General features: G+C 42.7%; 1 protein-coding gene and 1 long non-coding RNA gene across 2 annotated transcripts in view; both read left to right on the top strand.

The window, feature by feature from the left end:
- The first annotated feature begins 3,690 nt into the window (after positions 1-3,690).
- Positions 3,691-8,889, top strand: LOC142837135 (HAUS augmin-like complex subunit 8). Its single transcript, XM_075952099.1, has 7 exons — positions 3,691-3,718; positions 4,674-4,732; positions 5,018-5,083; positions 5,167-5,325; positions 5,634-5,775; positions 6,820-6,982; positions 8,721-8,889. Exons 3-7 carry the CDS (start codon positions 5,033-5,035, stop codon positions 8,887-8,889), a joined length of 684 nt encoding a protein of 227 aa, XP_075808214.1. The 5' UTR covers positions 3,691-3,718; positions 4,674-4,732; positions 5,018-5,032.
- Positions 8,890-16,829: 7,940 nt separating this feature from the next.
- LOC142836953 (uncharacterized) overlaps positions 16,830-27,721 on the top strand; it is a 31,800-nt gene continuing 20,908 nt past the window's right edge. Inside the window, exon 1 of the long non-coding RNA XR_012908178.1 lies at positions 16,830-16,919. This is a non-coding gene — a long non-coding RNA (uncharacterized LOC142836953). The remainder of the gene's footprint in view (positions 16,920-27,721) is intronic.

Genomic DNA, 27,721 nt, shown 5'->3' with positions numbered 1-27,721 from the left:
TTTGTAGGCTTTCTGGGGGTAGCATTGTTGTTGAATTCTAACTTTAATCCATGGTGATCTGATAAGACACAGGTGGTTACTAATATTTATTTGTAACTGTGGAAGTTTGCTTTGTTACCGAGTATGTGGTCAATTTTTGAGAAGGTTCCATGAGCTGCAGAGAAGAGGTTATATTCTTTCCTATTTCGGTGGAATATTCTATAGATGTCTGTTAAGTCCAATTGATTCATTACCTCTATTAATTCTCTAATTTCTCTGTTAGGTTTCTTTCTGATTGACCTGTCCATTGGTGAGAGAGGAGTGTTGAAGTCTCCTACTATTAGTGTGTGCGGTTTGATGGCTGCCTTGAGTTTTAGTAATGTTTCTTTTACGTATGTGGGTGCTTTTATATTAGGGGCATAGATATTCAGGATTGAGACTTCATCCTGATGAATTGTTCCTGTTATGAGTATAAAATGTCCCTCTCCATCTCTTCTGATTGATTTAAGTTTGAAGTCAACTTTGTTAGAAATTAGTATGGCCACACCTGCTTGTTTCTTAGGTCCATTTGCTTGATAAGCCTTTTCCCAGCCCTTTACTCTGAGTAGGTGCCTGTCTTTGTGGTTGAGGTGTGTTTCTTGTAAACAGCAGAATGTTGGATCCTGTTTTCGTATCCAATCTCTTAGCCTGTGCCTTTTTATAGGTGAGTTGAACCCATTGACATTAAGTGATATTAATGACCAGTGGTTGTTAACTCCGGTCACTTTTTTAGTAGTAGAGTTTGTGTGTTTCCCTTCTTTGAGTTGCGCTGGTGAAGGGTCTCTAGATGTCTGAGTTATTGTGGTCATTGTTGGACTCCTCGGTTAGTGATTTTTCTTCTATTACATTCTGTAAGGCTGGATTTGTGGCTATGTATTGTTTAAATTTGTTTTTATCCTGGAAAATTTTGTTTTCTCCATTTATAGTGAACGAAAGCTTGGCTGGGTATAGTAGTCTGGGCTTGCATCCATGGTCTCTTAGTTTTTGCAGTACATCTATCCAGGACCTTCTAGCTTTCATGGTTTCCATAAAGAAGTCAGGTGTAAGTCTGATAGGTTTACCTTTATAAGTAACTTGGCCTTTTTCCTTTGCGGCTCTTAATATTCTTTCTTTATTCTGTATGCTTTGTGTTTTGATTATTATATGGCGAGGGGATGTTTTTTTTTTTTTGATCCAGCCTCTTCGGTGTTCTGTATGCTTCTTGAACCTTCATAGGTACATCTTTCTTTAGGTTGGGAAAGTTTTCTTCTTTAATTTTATTAAATATATTTTCTGGACCGTTGAGCTGCACTTCTTCTCCTTCTTCTACTCCAATTATACTTAGGTTTGGTCTTTTTATTGTGTCCCATATTTCATGAATGTTTTGTGATGAGAGTTTGTTGGACTCGCTGTTTTCTTTGATCAGAACATTTATTTTCTCTATGTTATCTTCAGAATCTGAGATTCTTTCTTCTATCTCTTGTATTCTGCTGGTTATGCTTGTTTCTGTAGTCTCTATTTGTTTACCTAGATTTTCCATGTGCAGCTGGCCCTCTGTTTGTGTTTTCTTCTTTGCCTCCATTTTAGTTTTCAAGTCTTGAACTGTTTCCATTATCTGTTTGATTGTTTTTCCTTGGTTTCCTAGGGTAGCATTCACTGATTTATTCAATTCTTCAAACTTTCTGTTATACTTCTCATCCATTTCTATAAGGGCTTTTTTTTTACATGCTGTTTAAGGGCCTCTATCACTTTCATAAAGTCAATTTTTTCTACTTCTTCTTGATTAAGGTGTTCCTGTCCTCCTGTTGTGAGGTCTCTGGGTTCTGGTGGTTTCATGTTGTTTTTCAGATTGTTGGGTGAATTCTTGCATTGGTGCCTGCCCATCTCTTCCTCCGAATGCTCCCCTATGGATCTTCTTTTACAGGATCAGGTCTCCTTGCCCACTGATGTACCTTCCCATTGATGTCACTCCCCAGTGATGGCTTTCCTGGTGCCTAGATCAGATCTCTGTGCTGCTTGGATAGCTCGTAAACAAAGGGCCTACCTTGCTTGCTGCAGGCAGGCTATTGAAACAAAGGAACTGCTGCCCTCCCGGTTGCCCTCCCGATTCAGATTCAGTCCCAGCACCCGAACAGGCTGAGCTGGGAGATGTTATGTGGCCAAAGAGGGGAGGGAGGCAAACAGGGTGGGGAGGGTTCTGGATGCAAGCTGTGTGGGATAGAAAGAGAGAGGAGGTATTGGGCAGTATAGCCCCTGCAGGATGACCAGGAAGTGTAGGAGGGATGAGGAACATCTGAGTTCCCTGTTCCGGGCTGCTGCTGCACTCACTTACCCCAATGATGGCTCTCCTGGAGCCCAGATCAGATCTCCGTGCTGCTTGGGTAGCTCGTAAACAAAGGCTAGTCTGGAATTCTTAGGGGTGTGCTTTTGAAACATTTTAATTGCAATTGAGTGTACAAATAATGAGATTCATGGTGACTTTTTAAAAACTTAACTACATTTTTATTCATTAGAGAAGGGTTCGGGCCAACTGTACATATGGTTACCAGAGGACAACCTGTGGGAATTGATTCTCACCTTCCACCACATGGGTCCTGCGCATCAATTTGGTTTGGCAATCTTGGTGGCAAGCACCTTTACACACTGGCCCAACTGCTAGGAGTTGAATCCAAGTTCTCCTCTTAACCAGCGAGTCAACTCTTCAGCTTCTGGTCACACTCAGTCCAGTTACCTTCACTGTGGGTTCTTCAGTATCTGACCCTAAACCCCACAGCCCTTGGCTGTTGTACCACCCGGGGTAGCCAGGTCTGCGTGAGTGTGTGGTCCCTTATGCAGATTGTTCTGAGGGGAGGGCACTGGCACAAGCAGTTGTAGAGCACGATGACCCCGAGTTCCGGAGCCAAGGCCACAGCAGTTCCTGTGCAATCATGGCCAGGGTGGTCAAGAGCCCCACTGTCAGGCAGGCGAGAAGCAGAGCTTGCACTTTGTTCTTCACAGCTGATTCTCTTCGTGCCCTTGAGGGCCTGGCTGGCAGCACCTATGCAGGGTGGAGTCTGCTGCCTGCTGGCCTGACACCTAGGGCCATTGCAGGTGGTTGCCCAGAGTGAACCTCAGGCTTGGAAAACTTCTTTGCTCTAGTCTGAATAGGCTTGGGTAGTTTTGACAAGGAGTAGGTTTTAGTTTTCCTGTTCCATCCTGCTGCCTCCTTATTTCCTACAGAGGGTCCCCAGACCCAGTGGTGCATGAGAATGAACCACGACACAACCCCCACTGTGCTCCTTGCCTTTCTTGTACCTGACAGCTGGGCATCCACTGCTGCTGGTGGTGCAGCTGCTGTTTGTGAGCTTTGTAGACTTAGGCCAGGGAGAAGTCAGTGTCTCCTGAAGTCCAGAGTAACCTGTGTAGAAGTCAGCGCATCCTGAGAGTGCCATAGGAAGTCGGTCGCCAGCCCCTCCACAGCACACGCAAACACACACCCATCGAGATGGCAGTCCAGCACGTGTGCCGTTAATTCCCATGTCTGATGAACGTAGCTGTCCACTGTTTGACTCTCCCGTGTTCGCAGTCTCAAAACTCCTGCTTCTCTGTCTGACCTTTAAGCAAATGCATCAAAGGTCAAGTGGCCTGACCTCTGACTGTCTGTTTACATAACAGGCTTCTGCATCTGCTGGAGGGAAGTCACCACAGGGAAGAAAGCCCAGCACATTGCAGAAGGTCAAAGGTGAGTCCTGGCTAGGGTTGGAAGGGTGGGACTCTGGCAGCAGGGAAGGAGCTGCCAGGCCTCCCTCAGGGCAATCAGGACAACCCATCACAGACTGTCCACAGTCCAGCCTGATCCAAAAGTCCCTCAATCCCCGGTGATCCTAGATTGTGTCAGGTTGTGAGTGAAAACTTAGCATTAAGGGTCTCTGTCAGAAAGGATGTGGTTCAAGTGTGTGATGGGAGCATAGGCAGAGTGTCTGAGGCCCAACCATATGTCCACGGAACTACTTGCGGATCCAGGAGCTGCTACTTGCTGTCAGTTTAGGATGCTACAGAAATTATAACCAATGGGGTGCCTGACATTTGGACACTTGGGAGGTGGTGGCAAGATCAGAAGTTCAAAGTCATCCTTGGCCACGTGGGCTCCATTGAACCAGGGTGTGCATGAGACCCTATCTCAAAACACAGGAACAAAAATTTCTCTGTTCCCAGGCGGGGATGAGAGCAGCACATGGGCCTGGCTAGGATGTTCTCATGTGCGGCGTGAGCACCTCCTGAAGACGGGCCAGTCAGGAGTCAGGACCTGCCTGGCCTAAACAGGTGCTCACCAAAAGGGACTGACTAGGGTTAGGGTGTATGCAGACATTTTATTTGGATTTTGGCTTCTGATGGATGAACCACAGCTGCCGGTTGGCCCTTGGTGCACAGGATGCCCCTGGCTAGCATCTAGTTGGCCCAGAGGTCTGCAGTACCAAAGCTGAGGAATGTTGTTTGTTGGTTATTGTTTTTGTCATTTTGTCGTCATTGGTTCTTGTTCCTGATGCCTTGGCACATTTGATGTCCGAGGACAACTCTGGAGTTCTCTCCCTCCAGCTTCCTGCGAGTTCAGGGATCGAGTGCGTCATCAGGCTTGCCAGGCAAGGAAGCATCTTTATGGTCTCAGCCAGCCAAACCATCCCATTTTTTTGACACAGGGCCTCATGTACCCTTGACTGGCCCAAAAGGAACGACACACCTTCCCCAGAAAAGACAGGTGAGCACTGGGGAGCAGACGGTGGGTAGGTCTGACTCCCGGCAGCCAGTCCTCCAGGATGGAGGCTAGGGCTGTGGTGTCCATGGGTCCTTGCTCAGGTCAGTGTGCCCATATACTGAGTGGGGAGACACCCATACCCTTCTGGGCAAGGTGTGACCTGACTCCATCCTCAGCCCCGCGGACACCATTTGAACCTATAAAGTGCACAGAGGTTGGGGTTCTGCCATGCCCGGAAGAGCCAGGTCAACATGGCTTACTGGGAATTGAACAGCAGGACCCTTGCAGGATCTACAGGAGACCATGGACATGATGGAGTCGCAGACACTACTGCTGACCCTGCTGTCTGTGAAGGTGAGCTTAACTGGGACTCACAAAACAGCGTGTGTCCTCTGTCACCTCCCCCACCCCACCTGAGTTGGTCTTGCGACCCACAGATGGAAAACAACCTGGCTGTGCTGGAGGAGAAGGCTGAGAAGGACTTGGTGGCCTTATGCCATGAGAAGGAGCGTCTACAGCAGCGGGTGCTGGAGCTGCGGCGCCAGCTGCTGCTCCAGCAGAAGCATCAGGAGCTGGCTACCATCCTGGATGCCCAGGTGGGTTTGAGCATGCTCCTGAGGCTAGGGGTGCATGAGGGAGCCAGGATCAGTTTGCCACCACTTACATTCTGCCCGCCCTGCTTAGGCTCCTGATACGAATGTAGTACTCTGTATGGGACACCTGTCTCTGCCACACAGTCTGCAGAATACTTGGCACCTGCCAGCATTGATGTTGTCCCACCGTGGAGCTTAGCATAGCAACAGGGCCCCATCCAGGGCAGGTCAGAGGGGGTCCTGTTACCTGGAAGCTGGCCCTTCTTGTGCGAGTGAGCGGTGTGTCTCACAGTGTCCCCTTCTGCCTGCAGATGGAGGTGCTGGGCCCTCTCGAGGCTGTAGCAAAGCGCTTCAAGGAGCAATACAAGACACTGGCCACAGCCTTGGACGCCACACGACATGAGCTTCCCATGCAGGGCATCCACATGCAGGGAAGTGGGCAGGAACTCCTAGGTAAGAACAGCCTTGCTGTGTGGCATTGCCTCAGCAGGAAGGAGCCTCAAGTCTCACATGCACCATATTCTAGGTGACTCTACCCTGGGGTGGTGTTGGAACCCGTGTGGACCAAGTAGGACACAGGCAGCTGAGTCACGATTCCAACCCCACGCTGGACCTCACAGCTGGAAGACTCTGGGGGCAGGGTGACCTATCTACCGGCCCTGAGTCCTCTGGGGGCAGGGTGACCTATCTACCGGCCCTGAGCCCTGGGCCCTACCAACAGGGTGGAGGTGTTGAGAGGTCATTTGAGGGATTCTCTGGAGCAGACATCCTCCTTAGGACTTTTTAGCTGCACAGGGTTTACTCTGCCTGGGCTACGTAACAAATGAAAAAGGTATGGTGACCTACATTTATTGTCTGACTCTTGGGAGGCTGTGAGTTCCAGGCCAGCCTGAGCTACAACACAGTGAGACCCTGGCTCCATAAAAGAGCATAGTGTTGACCTGGAAGCTGTAGCGATCCTCCTAGCAAACTGCCCCTCGCAAGTCTGTACCCAGCAAAACCCCAGCACTGACGGTGAGGTGAGGACACGACACAGCAGGAACAGGTCCTTTAACCCTCATGACCTTGCTGGGTTGTGTGTGGTGCAGGTCTGTGCCTGGGACACACAGCTGCTACAGATACCAGAACCTCAGCTCTTTAGATCCGGAGGCCAGGAAGTGCAGGTCCAAGCCACATCTGGCAGGTGCATCCTGCTTGTCGCTCGTAGTGGAAGGACAGAGGGTGAGAGAACAGAGCAGCGGCTTGCAGCCTGAAGCCCCAGCTCCCCTGGTCCACAGGAGTCTCCTGGGCAGCAGTCACAGAAGCACCTGTGCGCTCCCCACTGGGTTTGCCTTCCCAGCATGCACTTGGCACCCACACTCCAGGGACGAGTGAGATCTCCTAAGATCCCTCCCTATGGCCCTGTTCCCTGAGTGTGAGAGAAGAGCCAACGCTGCACAGCTTAAACAGCTGCTGCTTTGGGCACCGGAGTTCTGCTAACAGCCTGTATCTCCACAGATGATCTGGAGCCGGCCCTAAAGACCACCCTGCAGCTCCTGGGCGAGCTGGGCATCTCCTCCCCGGACGCCAGCGGGCAGGTGCCAGACACCAGCGCGCAGGTGTCACGCCTGCTGGAGGAACTCAGGGACTTGATTACCAAGAAGGACCAAGAGCTCTACAGGTGTGGGTCAGGCCTCCCCCTTTCCCCTCCATCCCTCCCCTCCTCTCTCCATCATCCCTTTCTTTTTAGTTGGGTTGCTGGAGGTGGAACCCCACCCAGCTGCTCTCTCAGGTGAAGACTGTTTGGGCTTTTGAGGACTCAGCTATTGAGTGCCTCACTACTACAGCACTGTTCCACTCCTAGCCCACTTCTGAGTTCTGAGACACTGGGACCTTGGGTGCAGTGAAGCCATCAATTCATACTGTGCCAGAGTCCAGCAGAGTAGGACTGGGGACCGTAGAGACCTGAGGTCACCACGGACAAGGAAAGCATCCCACACTCAGTCTCATGCCCTAGATAGGGCAGCTCCAGGTCAGCAGGGGACAGAGAGAGCCTTTTCTGAGCCGGACAGTTGCTCAACACATGTTAAACGTCATTCAGAAGTCAGTCTTAGCAGGATGTTTGGGGGTTTCTTTTTGTATGTTTTGTTTTGTTTCTAGACAGAGTTTCTCACTCTGGAACTCGCTCTGTAGATCAGGCTGGTCTCGAACTCAGAGATTCGCCAGCCTCTGCCTGCCAAGAGCTGGGAGTGAAGCTGCACACCATCACTGCCTAGCCAGTCTCGCGGTTTCTTGAGGGACATTGTTGTTTTGTGTGTTTTCTAAGACAAGGTCTCAATCTGTAACACCGAGTGTGGCTTTGAACGTGCAGAAATCCTCCCACCTCAGCTTGCAGAGTTCTAGAATGGCAGGTGTGAACATCACACGTGTTGGGGTTTTGTTTTTGTTTTTTTACGTATTTTTATGTTTGGGCATGTGCATGCCAAGGCATGAGTGTAAAGGTCAGAGGACGGCTTTGGGGTCTGTTCTCTCTTTCCACTTTGTGGGCCCTAGGGATCAGACTGAGGTCATCAGGCAGGCTTGGCCATTTTGGCCACCTCCAAAAAAATGCATTTAAGGAGATGCCCATAGGAGTTCTCCGGGATTCTGAAGTGCCGTACCCAGCGCTGGCCTACAGAATGGGTCAGCCATCACTCATATGGAGCATAGACTGAGGATGTCTCCCTGTGCTTGTGACCACTGTATGGCCACAAGTTTTCCCAGTCAGTATCTGAGCAGTACAGATGTACCTGGTATTCACTCTTGGACACATGCCCTCCTTCTAGGGGCTCTTAAAGTCTTCAGACACCTGGCCTTTGACCATGTGGTAATGGCTGAATCTCACATCTAGCTTGGCACCAACAAGGTCTCCTCACATCAAATTTGCCCACTGTTGAGGGTGTGGGGCACTGAGGTCCCAGGTGAACAGGAGGATGAAGGATGCATTCAAGGCTCACCACACAGCTCTTTCCTGCTAGGCCTGGGGGCACAGATCTGTCAGCTGTCTCAGATGCTTGGGGGCTGAGGCAGGAGGGTCATCAGTTTAGGGTCAGCCTAGGAATCTTAGGTGCTGTCTCCTTCAAAAGAGGGAGAGCTGGGGACGGAGGGAACTCAGTATACACAGGCCCTGCTTCTGTTTGCAGCACCATATGGACACATGCACCCTTGCCCCCAAGTTGGCAGCCACCCTTGTTGACTTCCAAAGACACCATTAGGGTCCTGAGATCAGCCAGCAAGGAAAGTCTGGTGTCCTGAGTTCAGTCCCTAGGATCTGTATGGAAGGAGAGAACCTATTTCTCTAACAAGTTTGTTTTTCTAAGATCTCCTTTAGAGTTCTTGGCCAGAGGCGAAGTTGTCCCTTCTCTTTCTTCTGCCCACAGGATCTTCAGTCTGGCCATGGAGCTTTCTTCCCAGGCCAGCAAGGAGGCAGCCTTGATGAACCAGGAAGTCTGGGAAGAGGCCCAAGGCACCCCTTCGTGCTGCCAGTGGTACTTCGGTCCAGAGGCAGCAGACATCACCAATGTCCACACTCCTGGTGGTGGGGTGTAGGGATAAGCCCAGCCCATTAGGGGGCGTGTTCGCCTTGGGCTAATGTTACCTATAAATCTGGCGAGCATGAGCCCCACAGCTCTCTTTGTTTGTATTTCCTGCTCATGACTGGATGGCTGGTGTTGTAAGTTCATTAAAATTTGCTGTTTCATATTAAGCTAGCCTGGTTATTATGCCGCCTACAGTGGGGGGCAATGAGTGGAGAGGCTAGGCAGATTTGGATGGTCACTGAACACCCTTGGAGTCCCCACACCCAGTAAGGTCCACAAGGAAGTTCTGAAGATACTGCAGGGCCAGCAAGCCTGATCACCAAGTAAAGCTGATTGCTGCCATACCTACCCCAAGTTTCATCCCTGGAACCCACATGCACATGGAAGGAGAGAACTCACCCCTGCAAGTTGTCCTCCGGTCTTCACAATTGGGCTGGCTCACACACCCTGGACAGACATTTCCTAAAATACACAGCATCCTAGGCCAGCAATCAATCCCTGGCCTTTAAGGACAGCAGCAAATGCAGGCAAACACTCATACACATAAATATATGAAACGACAAGTATTGATGAGGCTGTAAAGAGACTGAAATCCTCTTCCATTGCTGGTAGAACTATAAGATGATAAACCCACCGTGAACATGTTCAACATCTTTAGCCATCAGGAAAATGAATATCAAAACTACTTTGAGATTTTATCTTACACCTGTTGATTTCTTAAGCTCCATAATACAAGGGACTGTTAATGCTGGTAAGGATATGTGGCAAGGACATGTACAAGTGCAAACTTGTACAGCCAATGTGGAAATCAACATGCAGTCCTCAGGAAGTTGTGAGTCAATTCACCTCAAGACCCAGCTATACCACTCTTGGACATATATCCAAAAGATCCTACCACAAGGACATTTGCTCAACTGTGTTCAGAGTGGCGTGGTTCATAAAAGACACAGACTGCTGTATCTGGGAGAGATTGTGTTGATGATTGACGTGGGAAAGTTCCTCCAATGAGGGTGGCAATATCCCTAAGAAAGTGGGCTTGGGCTACAAAAGGGAGCTATCTTAGCATGAATGAAGGAGTGACTGGGCAAGAGAGAAAGCCAGGAAACAATCTTTGTCCATGGATTTTTGCATTCAACTATTAACATGATTTCCTATCCTAAGCTCTAAAAATGATGAAGTCAAATTACCCCACTCATTGTCTGAGCTGATTTTGGTTAGGGGATTTAATCAGAGCAACATAAATGTAAGTTAGGACAAAAAAATGGAAAACCAAAAGTAATATTGTTGCTAGGCAGAACCTGGGAATGATGTCTCTTGAAACAGTGTAGAAGATATCTAGATTTTAGGTGGTGAAAAAAATATAGAAATTAGTATACAGAACTAAATTGGCTGTTCTTATAGGACCAGGAATATGGAAATGTTAAGAAGAATGTCAGAAAGTAGAGATTGAGATCATAGCATTTCAGTTGGAAATGATACACTCCATAACTGATTAAGTTAGAGGTCATTTGTGTGATATTTTGGCTCCAAAATCTTCCTTTTATTTTCTTATTGAGTGTGGTTGAAAAGGTACTTACAAGGGTTTTGATTCTGTGGTTGTTTGAATCAAAATGGCCCCGAAAGTCTCATGGAGAGTGGCACTATTAGGAGGTGTGGCCTTGTTGAAGTATTTCATAGTCACTTTCTGCTGCCTGCTGATCTGGATGGAGATCTCTCAGCTCTTTCTCCAGCACCATTTCTGCTTGCATCCACCATGCTTTCTGCCATGTTGATAATGGACTAAATCCTCTGAAACTGTAAGCTTGCCTAAATCAAATGTTTTCCTTTATAAGTGTTGCTGTGGTCATGGTGTCTCTTCACAGCAATAGAAGCTTTAACTAAGATACCCAAAAGGCAGCCAAACAGGCACGTCTCCATCTAGTATGTACAATGGCTCTCCCATAGCTGCATATGTGGAGCTTACCTTCTCTCTACTCTTCCACCGCACATATGCTTTCCATTACAATACATTTCTCAGTGAACGTAGAAAGTAAGCCCGATAGCACTCAAGGTAAATCCCCACTTTTAAAAATGGCTTTCTCATAGGTGCATACAAAGAATGTACATCCTCCCAAGTCTTTTCCAGGCTGTGTACTCTAGTTCATCTCTGAAACCAGAAGGTCACATGTCATTAGGCATGATTTGCATATAGGTGACTGGAAAAGAGGCTGTGTACTCAGATGGAGGGGATACTTTCTTTCATGATGGAATATTAACAGTCAGCAAACCCGGTGGTGGTCATCCTTGGTAAGCAGTCACAAGTGATCACAGGAAGGTACCAATTGTTTGTCTTTAGATAGTGCTGAGTAACAACAAAAGAAATCTGAATAGAAACTGTATATGATAATGTAATAAATTAGTATTTCCTAGGTATAAACTTTTCAACTAAACCTTAGATAAAACACAATACATTATTCATATGATACTTGGCATTACTACTGAAAGACCCCCAGTTCTTGGGAGACTCTCACTCAAGTCTTGGGATAACACGACACTCCCCATAGTAACTCACAAAGGACCATCTTTGCTGCAATCACAGGAGGCTTTAATCAATGAGATGGGAACCAGTACACTGGGGCCAAGACTCATAACCCATGCAGGGGAAGAGTTTGACCCTGAGTGACTGGGAGAAGGAGTTTTTAAGGGAAGAAACCATAGCCCAGTGATCCAAAAGTGTCATAGAAAATTTCAAAAATCCAGTGTTGGTCACAAGGGGGCAACTCCCTGCCTCTCAAGATCACTTCCAAGATTACAATCTAACTTTATCTTCAGCTAGTTCTTGAAACACAGTCACTGAACTGGCTAATCCTAGATTCTTGATTCTTCTTTTCTTGCTTAGATTTTTGGCTATTTTCTTCCTGCTGGGAGGGTCTGGATTTAACCAGGTATTTCACCACTATAACCATGCTTTTGGGTTTTAATGTATGTAGTTGATACCAAGAAACAGCAAACACATAACAAAATATCATGGAATTGATCCAGTCCAACACAACTAAGAAATCCCTCTTAAAACTGTGATGCTCCAGCTTACTCTAGAGAGTTACACAGGCAGACTCTCTATCCTTTCTATTGGTGAGTATCTCATTTGCTTTTTTCACTACAGACATGTATACAAAAAAGTTAAATAAACATTTACATCTTTGCATCCAAATCTCTAATAGTTCTGATTAACATACTACTTGTCTTTGGGTGTATTTCAAAGGCAGCCCTCCCTCAGCTAAATTCTATATTGTGTGGCTTACTCTCTAAGCATTGGTCAATCCTTTATATCACCAATTCTACATTGCGACTGAGTAGTAGAGTACTACACAGTACATGAGACCCCATTTACAATGTCCACAAATTAACTCCAAATGGACCTTACACCTAAATGTCAAGTGCTAAGTGCAGAACTTCTAGAAAATACTTGAAACTAGGCCTCTCTGACTTTGGCAACCCACCTAGGCTTTGGGAGGTTTCCTTAAGGCAATGATGTATAGAGCAACAGAGCTCTGTCTCTGATCTCAGGAATACGCTTGGGTGGGAGAGCTGGCAAAGATGTGGGGACAGGGCCTTTGGAAAAGGGTTGTTTCAGATCCTCAGAACCCAAACCTTTACACAGAAGGGTGAAAGCTGTGGTTATCAGTTCCAACACCACTGTGGACTTTGTTTATAAAGTTCTTGGTTTACCCAATGTTCTTCTCGTTTTCTGATTAGCCTCTTTCTGAATTTGTATACTTCCTTTTAAAACCAAACCCATTGATTTACATTAGCAAAAGACTTGCTGTTGAACTTGACTTAGATCTCCAACCAATCTGGGATTTGTTTCTGTAGATTAGCCGCCAGTGCTGGGAATGCTGTGCTGTGTCCCTTCTGCTTACCTGCTTCTGTCACTCAGACCTTACTAGCCAATGAGAGCCTCCACCAGTCAAATGGGAGGGTTCTTCCGGGAGCTTGACTTCCGGTTTAGCACTTCCTGAAGAAATCACAGTCTCTCTCATGCACTTCGCCTTGTGATCCCTTGTGGGGTTAAAGTTTGTCAGCTAGGCAGCTGCACCATGGTGAGTGAGTGGTTGCTCTCCTGAATGGGAGGAGAGGCAAGCCAAGGAGAGCAAGGGGCCAATGTCCCCAGGTGGGGAGGAGTTTGCTGGCCTTGGTGCACGTAGTTGCTCCTCCCACGTGTGGAGGAGTGGCTGGGCTTTGTGGGTTTGGGGTTGCTGTCCCCAAACTAGGTGGAGCGGACTGCTGAGGCTCGTGGCTGATGTGATGCATCTTCGCCTGGCTGGGCGGGAGCCAGTGGACAAACACAGAGTTTAGTGTGTTCCTGCCTCATCCTAAGTAGCCCTAAGTGATCCTTGCAACTCCTGTGGCAGACTCTGAATAACTTCACTGCCTGGGTGGGCTGTGTCTGCACAGAGCAGAGCTTTGGGAGCTGCAAATGGTGGTGCCTGTAGTGCTTATGTTGTCGCATGTGGAGAGATATCACCAAATTTTCCAAACTCGGAGCCTACTGGTCTCTCCAGTATCTACAGAAGTTCTGCACTTTTAACATTTATGTTTAGGATCCATCTGTAGTTAATTTTGTGGAGCTCATAAATGGTTTCTCCTGTGTAGAGGCACTCCGCTGCTAAACTGTGAAGTAGGAGAGCATAATTGAGTATAGAATTAATAGTTTAAGGATTTGCCAGTTCTTAGGAGACATTAAGTCACACAAAGTAGAATTTAAGTGAGGGAGTACTGCATCCCAAATTCCCCAAAGATAAGTAGTATGCTGGCCATGCCTGTTAGAGATTAGTATCATGAGATGCAAATGTTTGTTCACCAGGATTAATAAGCGAGTAAGATACATTTCTATAATAAATGAGACAACCATGATTTACAACCTGCCAAAAGACCCACTTCCCCATCAAAGACCTCTAACATGCTGCCCAAGGGGCCATTACAGGGTCACAACCTGTGTGCCATGAAAGTATAATAATTCTAGGACAGCTGCAGTTTTCAGTTTTTAAAAGTCAATGTCCCCTATACTGTTTGAGGTAGACTTGAATCCTGTCTGTAGCCCCACAGAGCATTACCCTTGCTATCCTCTTGGTTAACCGCCATAAATTTTTGGATTAAAAGTATGCTGCACCACAGAGTTCTAAAATTACCACTTTGAGTCTTATCGTGGTGGTGTCCATTGCAATAACAATAAAAGGATTTGTGTGTGGAGCATGGCTTCTCCCTTCAGACCCGAAGTGTAGGAACAGTATACTGTGTACACTGGAAGGGGGAAAAACTGGACAATAACTAGATCACAGAATGAAGTTTAAGGGAGTGAGCTTCAGGAGTATCCATTACAAAGAAGGACCTGATTGACACAGTGTGTGACTTTTGGTGTGTTTTCCCATCATACATTAATTTCTTGCATGTGAATGAAGACAGACACCAGTGGGTGTGCAGTTTAAGGAGGATAGCTTCAACAACTACATATTTAGTTTCCAATTAGTGAACTCTCCCATGCAGGTATATTTAATCCTGGTTGACACAGTGAATTCAGCTCAGATGTTTGAGACACAGGCCATTGGCTGTAACTCCATGTGTCAGCTTACAGCACTCAGAAGCTAACATTTTACATGGGACAAAGTCATGCTTTCTCTTACTAATGGCATTCTCCCTACCAGGGAAGTGCCTACTCTGTTTCAAAGTCATTATAACTTATCGAAAATCCAAAAAACAAAAAAAAAAAAAGAAAAAACAAAGTCAGTATAACTAAGTGTTCAATTATTTTTTATTATTTTAAGAAATCAATTAATGGTTGTCATATTTTAGATTTCATTTTCTTCAAAGGCATAACTGCTATAATCTTGTATTTTCTAATGTTTCCCAGGTTTTGAATTTCATTTTTAAGAGCTGTTTATTTATTCATCTTTTTATTTATTTCAGATTAGAGCAGTGATTCTCAACCTGGTGGGTTATGACTCATTTTGGTGGATCAAATGAACCTATCACAGGACAGGCCTAAGACCATCAAAAAGTACAGATATTTATATTATGATTCATAACAGCAAAAATATAGTTATGAAGTAGTAGTGAAAATTGTTTTATAGGTGGGGAGAATACTACATCATGAGTAACTGTATTAAAGAGTCATAGCACTAGGAAGATTGCGACAAACTGGTTTAGATCAGTGTCTCCTGTAGCTCGGGCTTGCATCATACTATGTAACTGAGAATTGCTATGAACTCCTAATCCTGCCTCTGCTACCTAGTGCTGCAAAAACAGTCCAGCAACTCCTACCATGCTGGACCTTGACTGGTCTGTGTGAAGGAGAAATAGATCAGTGAATGAGTATACTCCAACTTCTTTAGATTTTATTGTGAATTTACAAGTGAAGTAGGACCTGTGTAATAACTGAGTTCACGGACCAATTCTAAAGCCAGTATCGTCACATCAGAAAAAGGGATGGGAAAGAAGGAAGGTAAAAGCTTTCCTACTGTGACAATAGTTGACATTAGCAGTGAGTAGTGAGGTAATCAATTTTAAATGTTCCATAAATGTGCTGACTGGCCATTTCATGGGTCCACAGACCATGCATACAAGAATCTATATAAAGAAATTAACTTATCATTAAACCAAATTACTGTAGTTACAGCAGTTCAAGTAAAATAGAAGAGCTGGATAAAATGGTGTGGCCCTGTCTACCATGATTTATTTTCTAGGTTTAAGATGTATACTGTGAGAGAAATGATGTGAGTAGCACTTCGTGTGCTCTGATACAAATCCCTGGTCTCTGGGGCACATGACCATAAAATCTGTTTCAACTTTTTAACAGAATTTTTCAGGATTATAAATACATTATTTCCACTATCTCTTTCCTGCCTCTAAGCCCTCCCATAGACCCTTTGTTGTGTTCTAATTCTCATGGCTTCTTTTTGTTTAATAACAATTACTGTTTGTGACCTGTGTTTGTTTGCAAGACCTCCCAGCTATGAAGTAAGGGGTTGGCTACTCTGGACCTTGAGTGTGTAATGGAAAGTGTACACATAGGACCATGTGCCTTGGAGGAGGAACAGGAAGTGCTCTGGGAAAATGGAAGATTTTACTAAACTACAAAATTTCCAGATTAGTATCTTGTCTGACCATAGTGTGGAAGGACAAACCTGGAGGATTTTTGCTTTCTAAGACATTTGATTTCTGCTCTCCCAGTAGGGTAACTGCCAATGTCTGGAAGCCCAGCTGGGTGGTCCTAGCTAATGAGGGACTCTGGTTGGCAATTAGGAGCACCAGCAGGAGATAGTTTACAGGCTCTTTCCAGTATTGTATCCACATTCTCTTGCCTGTTCCCAAGACTTACCACAATCCCTCAGTGTCTTCTAATTCATGGCCCACTTGTCTTTAATAGCAGTTGTAAATGTGACCTGTGTTTGGCTGCAAGATTTCCCAGGTATGAGGCAATGGGTTGGCTGCAGTGCACATTGAGTATGTAATAGGATGTGCACACAAAAGACCCTGTGCTTTGGATGAGGAACAGGATATGCTCTTTGAAAGTGGAGGATTATCTACTAAATTACTCACTTTCTATCTAGGGCCCTGACCACTGGGCTGGAAGGACAGAACAGGAAGTACTGTGCTATCTGAGTCATTTGATCTTTGATCACCCAGTAGGGGAGCTGACAATATTCTGAGGCCAAGATGAATGGCCCTAGCCAAGGAGAGATTCTTGAAAGTCTTAGCAATCAGGTATAATAGTGGCAGGTTTCTTGCAGGTTCTTTTCAGGATTCTTTTCTACTTTTATTGAAGTGAGTTTTTTTAACTATACTATTTTGTTTTTTAAAGATTTATTTATTTTTATTTTGCATACAAAAATCTGCCTCCATGTATGCCCACATGTCAGAAGAGGGCACCAGATCTCATTACAGATGGTTGTGAGCCACCATGTGGTTGCTGGGAATTGAACTCAGGACCTCTGGAAAAGCAGTCAGTGCTCTTAACCACTGAGCCATCTCTCCAGCCCTAGGAATACCACAAGCTATGCCATGGTGAGTATAGGGTGTTCAGAGAAGGTCTGTTGAACTGTCATTTCTGCTGGGATTTGGATGGACCATGAGCCAGGCTGTGGTTCTGTTGCCCTATGTAATGACCTGGGCAGTGGTCGTTGTCCTCTGTGCCTCCCCGTATATGGATTTCCTGGGAAGAGGGACACTCTGCAGCCCCGGCAAGGTAGAATATTATACTTGTAATATCACTGTCCAGTGTACACACAGAGTCATGCTTTTGGTGTGCAGTGGGAAGACAGATTTGAAAACTTATACTTTTATTTCTAGAAGTTCTGAATATTACATTCTACTTTCAAGTTTGTCTTATAAATGTTTCAAATAATTTAAAAGCTGGTAGAACTATGGTGATGTTGACTGTCTTTTAGCAATACATGATTAAAATGCTTCTAATTTGTCTGATACTACTAGCCACAATGATGTCATTCAGTGATATTTAGTTCCAGGTGACAAAAAGAGTTTCTGAGCTGCAGAGGTTTCTTAGGTGTGTATGGTGTTGGGCAGGTAGATAGGGCAGAATCTATATCTTGTGCCATAATCCATGTGACAGGAAGCAGAAATTATACTATATTGCTTTGGTATTGGGCATCAGTGAGACTGGGTTTACCTGAAAATATAACAAGACTGAAGGAGAGGTCTCTAGAGCATGGGGCCTCACTGTTTGGAACAAATACCAGTAGCTGTAGGGTCAGAAAGAAGAGTTTATGGGTCATTTTGAGGTAGTTTTGTGAAAATTGTGAAGTCTTTATTTATTTAATTTCTCTACACATAGAATCATAGGTAGGTGAGTAACATTTTTTAAGATCACATGTCTTCTAAGTTTTCTTTGGTCTTTTTATTAATAGTTAATGATATTTTTCTGCCTATTCTCTCTTCTTTTTCTCTCCATCTCCTTTATTCTTTCTCAAATATTGTACACATTCTTGATTGTTGTTGCTTTTTCCCCCCAAGACAGGGTTTCTCTGTAGCTTTGGAGCCTGTCCTGGAACTTGCTCTGTAGACCATCTGACTTTGAACTCCCAAAGATCCACGTGTCTCTGCCTCCCGTGTGCTGAGATTAAAGTGTGCATCGCCACAACCCAGCAAGAATTCATATTATGTCAATTTGTGTACTATTTTTTCATAATCCCACTGATTACTCTGGGTGTTTCCACTATGAATATAACTTTGTAATCAGTTTTCCTGTTATAAATTGTTTTGCATTGTCATTTTAATGTATTTATCATGCAAATTTACCACACACATCATCTTAATTTTGATGCATCATGTTTCCAAGGGTCATTTATTTACTTCTTTATTTATTTTGGTTTTGTTGCTGTTATTGTTAATCCGAGAGACTTTTGGTTTATTTGATAAAAGCCATTATGGATGTTGGCAGATGGCTCATCACATACTCATTTTGGAGATGACCTATGTTCAGATACCTAACTCAAGTTGTTAGGCTCATAACTCTTCCATTTCAGATCCAAAGCATCTGAACCCTTCTTTTTTGTATGTCACCTGCATACATATGGAAGATATTCTAACTCATGTAAAATATATGCAAAAAATAACAATAAACTTGTTTTCAAAAGTACTTTTGACTTATAAAGCAATTAAAGTAAAACAAGTTGCTTTAGGTGTACACTGATTCTTTAAAAAATCTGTTATCTTGCATTTTGTATAAAAATGTTTTCATTTCCTCACTCTGATTGCAGACTTACAGGCAATTATCAATCATGTGATACAAATGGTATCTAAGTGACCCTAGGAGACATCCTATTCCTTACTATAAGATAATGAGATCCTTTTAGTAGTCAAAACTATTTTCTACAAAGTTAAGACATGAGAAGGTTTCAAGGGAATCTCTCCAATTTTGGTGGAACATCCCTCCTCACCCAAGCCATTTTTTGTTATTGTTAAAGGAGAGAGAACTGAAGTCTATAGGATGAGTGCTGGTCAGTGATTTCTTAGAGTTTGATTTTGGTTAAAATCTTGTAGTTTTTATTTAAAGGAGCACAATATGTCTTTGTGTCTTTGTCATCTATGTTATTGATTTTATTAATTGTTATTTAAGAATATTCTTCATTTCTGGAAAATAATGGTCTCACTAACTTTGTATTCAAAAAATTTCTCATGTTATTAGTTCCTTGAGTTTTTATTGGTTTGGGAAGTTTCTGTGGAGAGACAGTACTAGTTTTTTCTTCTTTATCTTATATGTTTGCCATTTTCCATTTTCTGGCATATCTATCTTCATGTTTGTGTTTTTGCTGATCAAGTGACTGATGCTATTAGTACATTGCCTTTAGATCTTTAAAATATTTTTGTATAATATTGTCTTTTTCTCTTAATTAGCCTCAGCTATCAGCATGACATAGCTTAGGGTGATCTGAGAAAACACCAATTAGGGTATTCCTAGATCAGAATGTCTGATTAAATTGTCTGAGAGAGATTGTGTTGGTTTTGATTGATATGGGAAGGTTTTTCCACTGTGTTGGCAATATCCCTGAGCAAGCAGCTCTGGGATAGATAGAAGAGCTAGCTAAGCACAAGACAGTGACAAAACAAGAGAGAAAGCCAGAAAATAATGGTTCCACATGTTTTGCCTTTAGCTATTATTTTTAGCTTGAGTATCCGCTTTAAGCTCCCATAATTAAGAATTGTGAAATAGGGTTAACAACCAAATAAACTTACTCATTACCTGAGTTGCTTTTGATTAGATAATGTAATAGCAGCAACAGAGAAGAAAGTTGGAACAAAAATGGGACTCAAGTGCTGCAAAAGACTTTGGAATGTTGACTGTTATAAGAATGCTACAGATATCATAAAACTGAACAAAAAGCCTAATCAGCTGTTCCTTTGGGACCTAGAAGATGGAAATGTTGAGAGTAATGGCAGAGAGTGGAGGTCAAAGTCATAAAATTTTTGTGGGTTGTAAGCTCTGCAGGGAACCATGGAGTTGGCCTGACCTAACTTCCTTGAGAGACCTGTGTCATAGGTTTTTCAGGTTAAAGTAAGCCCATGGTTCCTGGGTCACAATATACCTCCCAGTTCCAGTTGAATTCCCTCAGATAGTGAAACGTTCAGGCTGATTTGTGTTTCTTTGTATGATCCCTTAGTAGTCAAGGAATCATGAAAGTTTAACATGACAATTCAATTTAAACATTAATCTTGTGTACACTGTATAGCTTGCAAATTTTATTATATCCTGGTGTATACAGATGCCTAGGCTTGCAATAATTATAAAAAATTATTTTAATTACAAGACTGCTTAGCCAATAGCTTAGGCTTTTTATTAAGTAACTCTTACATCTAAAATTAACCTATTTCTATTAATCTTTGTGTCATCACATGACTGTGGCCTACCAGTAAGGTTCCATCCAGCATCTTTCTCCTTCGGCAGCTACATAGCATCTCCCTGACTCTGTCTTCTTTTCTCCTTTATCTCTGCTTGGAATTTCCACTTGTTCTATTCTGTGAAGCCATAAGCCCAAAGTAGCTTCTTTATTAACCAATGGTAATAAAACATCTTCATAGCATACAGGAGGAATCGCACATCACCTCCTATTTTTTGTCTAAATAAAAAGGAAGGTTTCGATTTTGACATAGCAAGATTACATATAATGAAACCATTATCCAGCAAGAATTAGAGTTACAATATTTAGTCCCTTTACACTTGGCAAGTTAAGAAAAATACTATATCATCTATTCCATCTTTTTGAGTCTAAGGTTTTATGTCTAATCTATTTTTTTATAATTATAAAACTGTCTCTTTCTTCAACTCCATCAAAGAATCCAGAAGGATATACTACTACCTAAGTAAACAGGAAGTACGTTGTAAGCAACTTCTAAAACTCTAGAATTGACAAAGACATCTTGCTGCCTGGACAGTCACCCAAAGTTCTTCTGTAACAGTGGGACATCCACCTCCAGCCTATAGGCCCATAGTGTCTGGCAGACTTTTCCATGAAGCAGGAAATTTCAAAGACAGTTCTGCCTATATTGGCAGTTTGTTAGTCACCTTTTTTTGTGGATCCTGCAGAATGTCTGGCAGACTCTTGCATGGAGCAGGAACTTTGAATGACTTTCTCACCTTCTTTAGGCAACTTTAGCAGTCATTTTTCTGTGGGTCCTGAGTGTCCAGTTTATAAAACATACCATGAAGCAATTCCAGCAGAAGTTTCTTGCCCAAATGGCTAGTCACATTGAAGGCAAATTCCATAATGAGATTCTTTAATGCCCATCAACCTCTCTGAAATAATATGTGCTGCCAGAGGCAGATGTGGCTCACTGTCATGAAAAGTCCTAAGTTTTTAAAACATTTTAAATGCCATATTATGTATGTCTCCATATTATATTATATTATATATAATATATTATATATATTATGTAAGTCTCCAATGTTTGCTTTCTCCATTTTCTTTAAGTGGGTATTTAGTGCTATGAACTTTCCTCTTAGCATTGCTTTCATAGTGTCCCATAGGTTTGAGTATGTTGAAAGCCTCTAGAAGACACATTTATTAAAACACTATGCTTGCCTGGCCTCCCTTGCCTACTCAGGCATCATCTGGCCTTTCTGTTGTGTGTATGCATCACTGCCTGTGGGCTGTATAGGTAGAGGCAGGTTTGGGGTTTCCTGGAATAAGCCTTAAATCAGTAGAGGCTTAGACTGATAATCTTCTCTAAGTCCATGATGAGGAAAGGGCTTCTCAGAGTGTTGCCACCTCACCTCCTGTTCCCCAGCAGCTGCCACCGGAGCCTGAACCCCTCCCTCCTCTTCATCCCCTTATGATGGCAGTGCTTTCTCTAAGCTTTCCAAGCTGTGACTGTCCAACTGGAACATGAGTAATAAAATCTTGGAGAAATTGGGGATATTATATTATATTATATTATATTATATTATATTATATTATATTCCTTTCTAGGACTGGTTTCTATAGCAGCTAGTATGGCTACTGGGATTAAAGGTGTGTGTTACCACTGCCTGGTCAGTAAGACTGACCAGTGGGGCTGTTTTACTCTTTGAACTTCAGGCAAGCTTTATATATTACAACATAAATGAAATGCCACTACATCCAATACAGGATGAGCCTGTCTTCCCAAAACTACTTCAACTGCCTGCAGCTGTTCCTGGGCTAGGCTTTTATGTCAATGAGCTGTGTGTCTGGGAAGAACTTTTGTCACAGGAACATAGTCTAGGCTTGTATCCATGGTCTCTTAGTGTCTGCAGTACACCTATCTAGGACCTTCTGGCTTTCATGGTTTCCATAGAGAAGTCAGGTGTAAGTCTAATAGGTTTACCTTTATAAGTAACTTGACCTTTTTCCTTTGCAGCTCTTAATATTCTTTCTTTATTCTGTATGTTTTGAGTTTTAATTCTTATATGGAGATTTTTTTTATCCAGTCTATTTCTCTATGCTTCTTGAACCTTTATTTTATTTTATTTTATTTCTTTATTTTATTTCTTTATTCTGTATGTTTTGAGTTTTAATTCTCATATGGAGATTTTTTTATCCAGTCTATTTCTCTATGCTTCTTGAACCTTCATAGGAATAACTTTCTTTAGGTTGGGAAAGTTTTCTTCTATAATTTTATTAAATATATTTTCTGGACCGTTAATCTGTACTTCTTCTACCCCTATTATTCTTTGATTTGGTCATTTTATTGTGACCCAGATTTCCTGAATGTTTTGTGATGCGAATTTGTTGGATTTGCTGTTTTCTTTGATCAGTGCATTTATTTTCTCTGTGGTATCATCAGTGTCTGAGATTCTTTCTTCTATCTCTTGTATTCTGTTGGTAATACTTGTCTCAGTAGTTCCTGTTCGTTTACCCAGATTTTCCATCTCCTGCCTTCCTTGGTTTGGTTTTCTTCATTACCTCCATTTCATTCTTCAAGTCTTGAACCGTTTCCTTTACCCGTTTGATTGTTTTTTCTTGTTTCTCTTGTTTTTCTTGGGTATCTTGGAGAGATTTATTCATTTCCTCTACCTTTTTGTTTGTCATCTCTATTTCTTTAGGGCAGTGTTTCACCTCCTGTTTAAGGTCCTCTATTATTTTCATATAGTTCCATTTAAAGTCGATTTCTTCTATTTCTTCTGGAGTAGGGTGTTCAGTTCTTCTTGTTTTGCGATCCCTGGATTCTGGTGATGTCATGTTGCCTTTCAGGTTGTTGGAGGAATTCTTGCATTGTTGCCTGCCCATCACTTCCTTCAAATGGAGCCAGGAGAGGCCTGGTGTCTTGGTTCAGTCTTTGCTGTGACTGAATCTCTGGGTGGATCTCCTCAGTGTAGAAGCAGGAACTGTTCCTGTCTGTATGGAAGTCCTCAGCACCATCCAGATGGAACTCCTCAGCACTGAAACAGGGAAGCCTGGTAGCCTAAAGACCCACGGACAGAAGGGCTAACGTGGGAAGCAGGGCGGGGTCGAGTAGAACACAGGAGACCCTGCAGCACAAGGTGAAAGTGCCCTCGCTCCCTTGCAGGGGACCTTCAGGCCTGCCTGATAGGCAGGCATTCACCCCTCTGGGTGGGTAGCCTTGGTGCAGGAGCAGGAAACTATTCCTGAGCCAAGGACCTTGCAGACAACAGGGCAGGCTTGGGGGGGGTCTAATTTGTATTGCATCTTTAAATGAGCTACACAAATATAATACCTTAAACAAGAACATATATATATATATATATATATATATATATATATATATATATATATGTATATATAACAAAATTGACCTTAAATTTTTATCAATAGGTCAAAATCTATACAAATGCAAAGTATTATCTCTATTTCATGGCTCCTTTAAATGTAAACAAATGTTTATAAACAATATTTGGGAATTTGGTAGTAGTTCTCTCCATACTCCTTCCTACTTTTTGTTTGTAGGGATCTCTGCATGGGCTTGCATCAGCCCCTGGAAGAAGCCTCTTTAATAACAATTAAGCTAAACAGCAATCTATGATAATAGCAGAAAATAGTTATGAATCATTTCATTGATATTTTTTCTTGGTCAACTGTATTTGGTTCTACCCTTGTTCTCTGAGCCATTCAAGTTCCAGCTCCTGGCCATGTAGGCAGTGTCAGTTATGGACTTCCTCTCACAGTATGAGCTTCAAGTTAGACCAGTCATCTATTGGCCACTAAGCAAGTTCTGAGTCACCAGTGCCCCAGCGTATCTTGCAGGTAGTACAAGTGTGGGTTGAATGTTTTGTGGTTGGCTTGGTGTCGCAGTTCCACTGGTAGCCTTATGTGGTTACAGAAGATGGCTAGTTCAACCTCCTCTTGCATACTAGGAGTCCTCACTAGGGTTACCTTTATAGGTTCCAGAAAGTTTTCGCTACACTGTTTCCACATCCCCTGTTAAAAGTTCCCCTATTCCAGTTATCTCTCCCTGTCTTCTCCCCACCTGTCTTTTCTTCACTCACCTGATCCTTCCTGTTCCCATCCCCACCTGCCTCCAGTGCACCCATAAAATCTGTTTTATTTCTTCTTACCAACGAGATGCATTCATCTCCCGTAGAGCTGTTCTTGTTACTTAGCCTTTCTGTGTCTATGGAGTGTACTGTGATTAACTGTGATTACTGTGATTATACTTTAACTGGTAATATCCACCCATAAGTAAATACATGCCATGTTTATCTATGTGATTCTGTGTTTCCTCACCTAGGATATTAAAGAACTCAAGAAACTAGACAACAACAAACCAAATAATCCAATTATAATGGGGAACACCTCTAAACAGAATTCTCAGTAAAGGAATCTAAAGTGACTGAGAAACACCTGAAGACATGTTCAACATCCTTAGCCATTAGGGAAATGAATATCAAAACTACTTTGAGATTTCATCTTACAAGTCTTAGAACTGTTAAGATCCATAACACAAGTGACAGCTAATGCTGGCAAGGGGATTCATTGCTGTTGCAAGTGCAAACTTGTACAGCCAATGTGGAAATTAATATGCAGTCCTCAGGAAATTGGGAGTCAATCTACCTCAAGACCAATGTATACCACTCTTGAACATATACCCAAAAGATCCTACCACAAGGACATTTGCTCAACTGTGTTCATGGTGGCTTTGTTCATAAAAGCCATAAACTACTATATCTGGGAGAGATTGTGTTGATTGATGATTGATGTGTGATGGCTCCTCCACTGTGGGTTGCAATATCTCTAAGAAAGTGGGCTTGGGATACAAAAGGCACCAATCTGACTAGGCAAGAGAGAAAGCCAGGAAACAATCTTTGTCCATGTATTTTTGCCTTCAACTATTAGCTTGCTTTTCTATCCTAGGCTCCCAAAATGATGAAGCCAAAATACCCCCACTCATTGCCTGAGCTGCTTTTCATTAAAAGATTTAATCAGAGCAACATAAATGCAAGTTAGAACAAAAAATGGAAAACCAAAAGTAATATTGTTGCTAGGCAGAACCTGGGAATGATGTCCCTTGGAAGAGTATAGAAGATATCAAAACTTTAGGTGGCAAAAAAATAGAAAGTAGTACACAGAATTAATTATCTTTTCTTGTAGGATCAGAAAGATGGAAATGTTAAGAGAAATGATAGAAAGTGGAGATTGAAATCATAGAATTTCAGTTGAAATTGATTAAGGTAGAGGTCATTTGTGTGATATTTTGGCTCCAAAATATGTCTTTTTCTGCCTGTGACCTGGAAATTTAGTAAAGCAGAATTTAAAAATATGAGCTAATTTCTTAAATGGAATATTGAATGTGGTGGATGGTTATTACTGATGATTCATTCAAGACTACAGTGAAAAAAAAACAAGTGGGGCAGAAATAAATGAAAATGAAAAGGCAGTTTCTTATGGCAGTCAATTACTGGAACAGGCTGGGATTTTCAAGGATTTTATCACCATTATAGAGAAGGACCTTGCTATGGAATGGAAGCCTAGCAAGGTGCTCTAAGGGTAAGACTCCATTCACATAAGCATTCAACTTATGGAAGGCGTAAGCAAAGTGATTCCCAACTGTAACCCTAAATGCATTTTTCTTCATTGGTGACCATGAGCCTATAGTGACCCAGGTCAGGATGTAATTGATTGAATAAAAACCTCCCATATAGGAAGATGTATTTGAACATGTCTCTTTTCTTGGCAACTTTCATTTGATTGCTTGTGAATCCAGTAGGAGGATGAGCCTTTCTGGATGAAATTCCTCATTGGACACGTGATATGAGTTTCTATAGCCTCAACCCATTCCCTGTTCTTTGTGCCTGCTATGTTGTGGTTGAAACTAATTGGTCAGCTTTCTTCTTTTGCTGTCATGACTTCCCTACCATTATAAACTCTATCACTAAATCACATTAGATTCAGTAGAATTACCTGCTATTTGATGCTAAGACAGTTTGGTAGCCTACAGTTTTCATTTTTGTTTGTTTATTTCTGAATACAAGATTTGTCTGTGTAGGCCTAGATTTCCTGAAAGTTGCTCTATATACCAGGCTGGCTTCAAACTCAGAGATCCCCTGAACCTGATTCCCAAGTACTGGGATTAAAAGTGGGCCTGGATTTTTTGTTTTTATATTGTTCTATGATGATTTTTGTTCCTATCAAGCATATGCTGTTGTACTGAGCTTCACCCATATCTTGAATTTTAAAATTTGACAGAGGGTATCATTATGTTTCCCAGGATGGCATGTATTCATGACATTGATACTGGTTGTGCTTTCTGAGCCATTGGATTGCAGGTGCATCACCTTCTTCTTCCTGCCTATTTTGTTTGGTTTGAATTTTTATTTTAATATTAGTATTTACTTGTACATGGATATGTACCATGTAAGTGCCTGATCCTTATATTGATTAAAAGATGGAACTAGAAACGCTGAACTTGGAATAATGAATAGTTGTGATCCCCCCATGTAATTCCTTGAGTCAGACCAGGAGTACTCTTTACTGTTGAAACATGTTTCCTGCTCAGTGTTGATTATTTGTGATCAACATAAATATTTGATGTTTTCATTTGTCCATTTATAAGAGTGTTATTGCTGGGTAGGTTGATCCCAAATTTCCTGAGACACCACACTGCTTTCCATAGTGGTTGCACAAGTTTGCATTCCCACCAGCAATGGATGAGTGTACCCTTTACTACACATCCTCACCAGCAAAGGCTATCGGTGTTTTTGATTTTAGCCATTCTGACAGGTGTAAGATGGTATCTCAAAATTGTTTTGATTTGCAGTTTTCTGATCACTAAGGAGGTTGAGCATGACCTTAATTGTCTTTTGGCCATTTGAACTTCTTCTGTTGAGAATTCTCTGTTCAGTTCAGTACCCTATTTTTTAATTGGGTTAAGTAGCATTTTAACATCTAGTTTCTTGAGTTCTTTATATATTTTGGAGATCAGACCTTTGTCTGTTGCGGGGTTGGTGAAGATCTTCTCACAGTCAGTGGGTTGACAGTGTCCTTTGCTTTACAGAAGATTCTCAGTTTCAGGAGGTCCCATTTATTCAATGAGGTCCTTAATGTCTGTGCTGCTGGGGTTATACGTAGGAAGTGGTCTCCTGTGCCCATATGTTGTAGAGTACTTCCCACTTTCTCTTCTATCAGGTTCAGTGTGTTTGGACTGATATTGAGGTCTTTAATCCATTTGGACTTGAGTTTTGTGCATGGTGATAGATATGGGTCTATTTTCATTCTTCTACAGGTTGACATCCAGTTATGCCAGCACCATTTGTTGAAGATGCTTTCTTTCTTCCATTGTATACTTTTAGCTCCTTTATTGAATATCAGGTGTTCATAGGTCCGTCAGCATTTCTTGGTTTAGCAAGTTTCTGTGGAGAAACAGTTTTAGTTTTCTCC

This window comes from Microtus pennsylvanicus, chromosome 17 (assembly GCF_037038515.1).
Source record: "Microtus pennsylvanicus isolate mMicPen1 chromosome 17, mMicPen1.hap1, whole genome shotgun sequence".
Classification (NCBI taxonomy): Eukaryota; Metazoa; Chordata; class Mammalia; order Rodentia; family Cricetidae; genus Microtus; species Microtus pennsylvanicus.
This window is presented reverse-complemented; position numbering and strand designations above follow the sequence as displayed.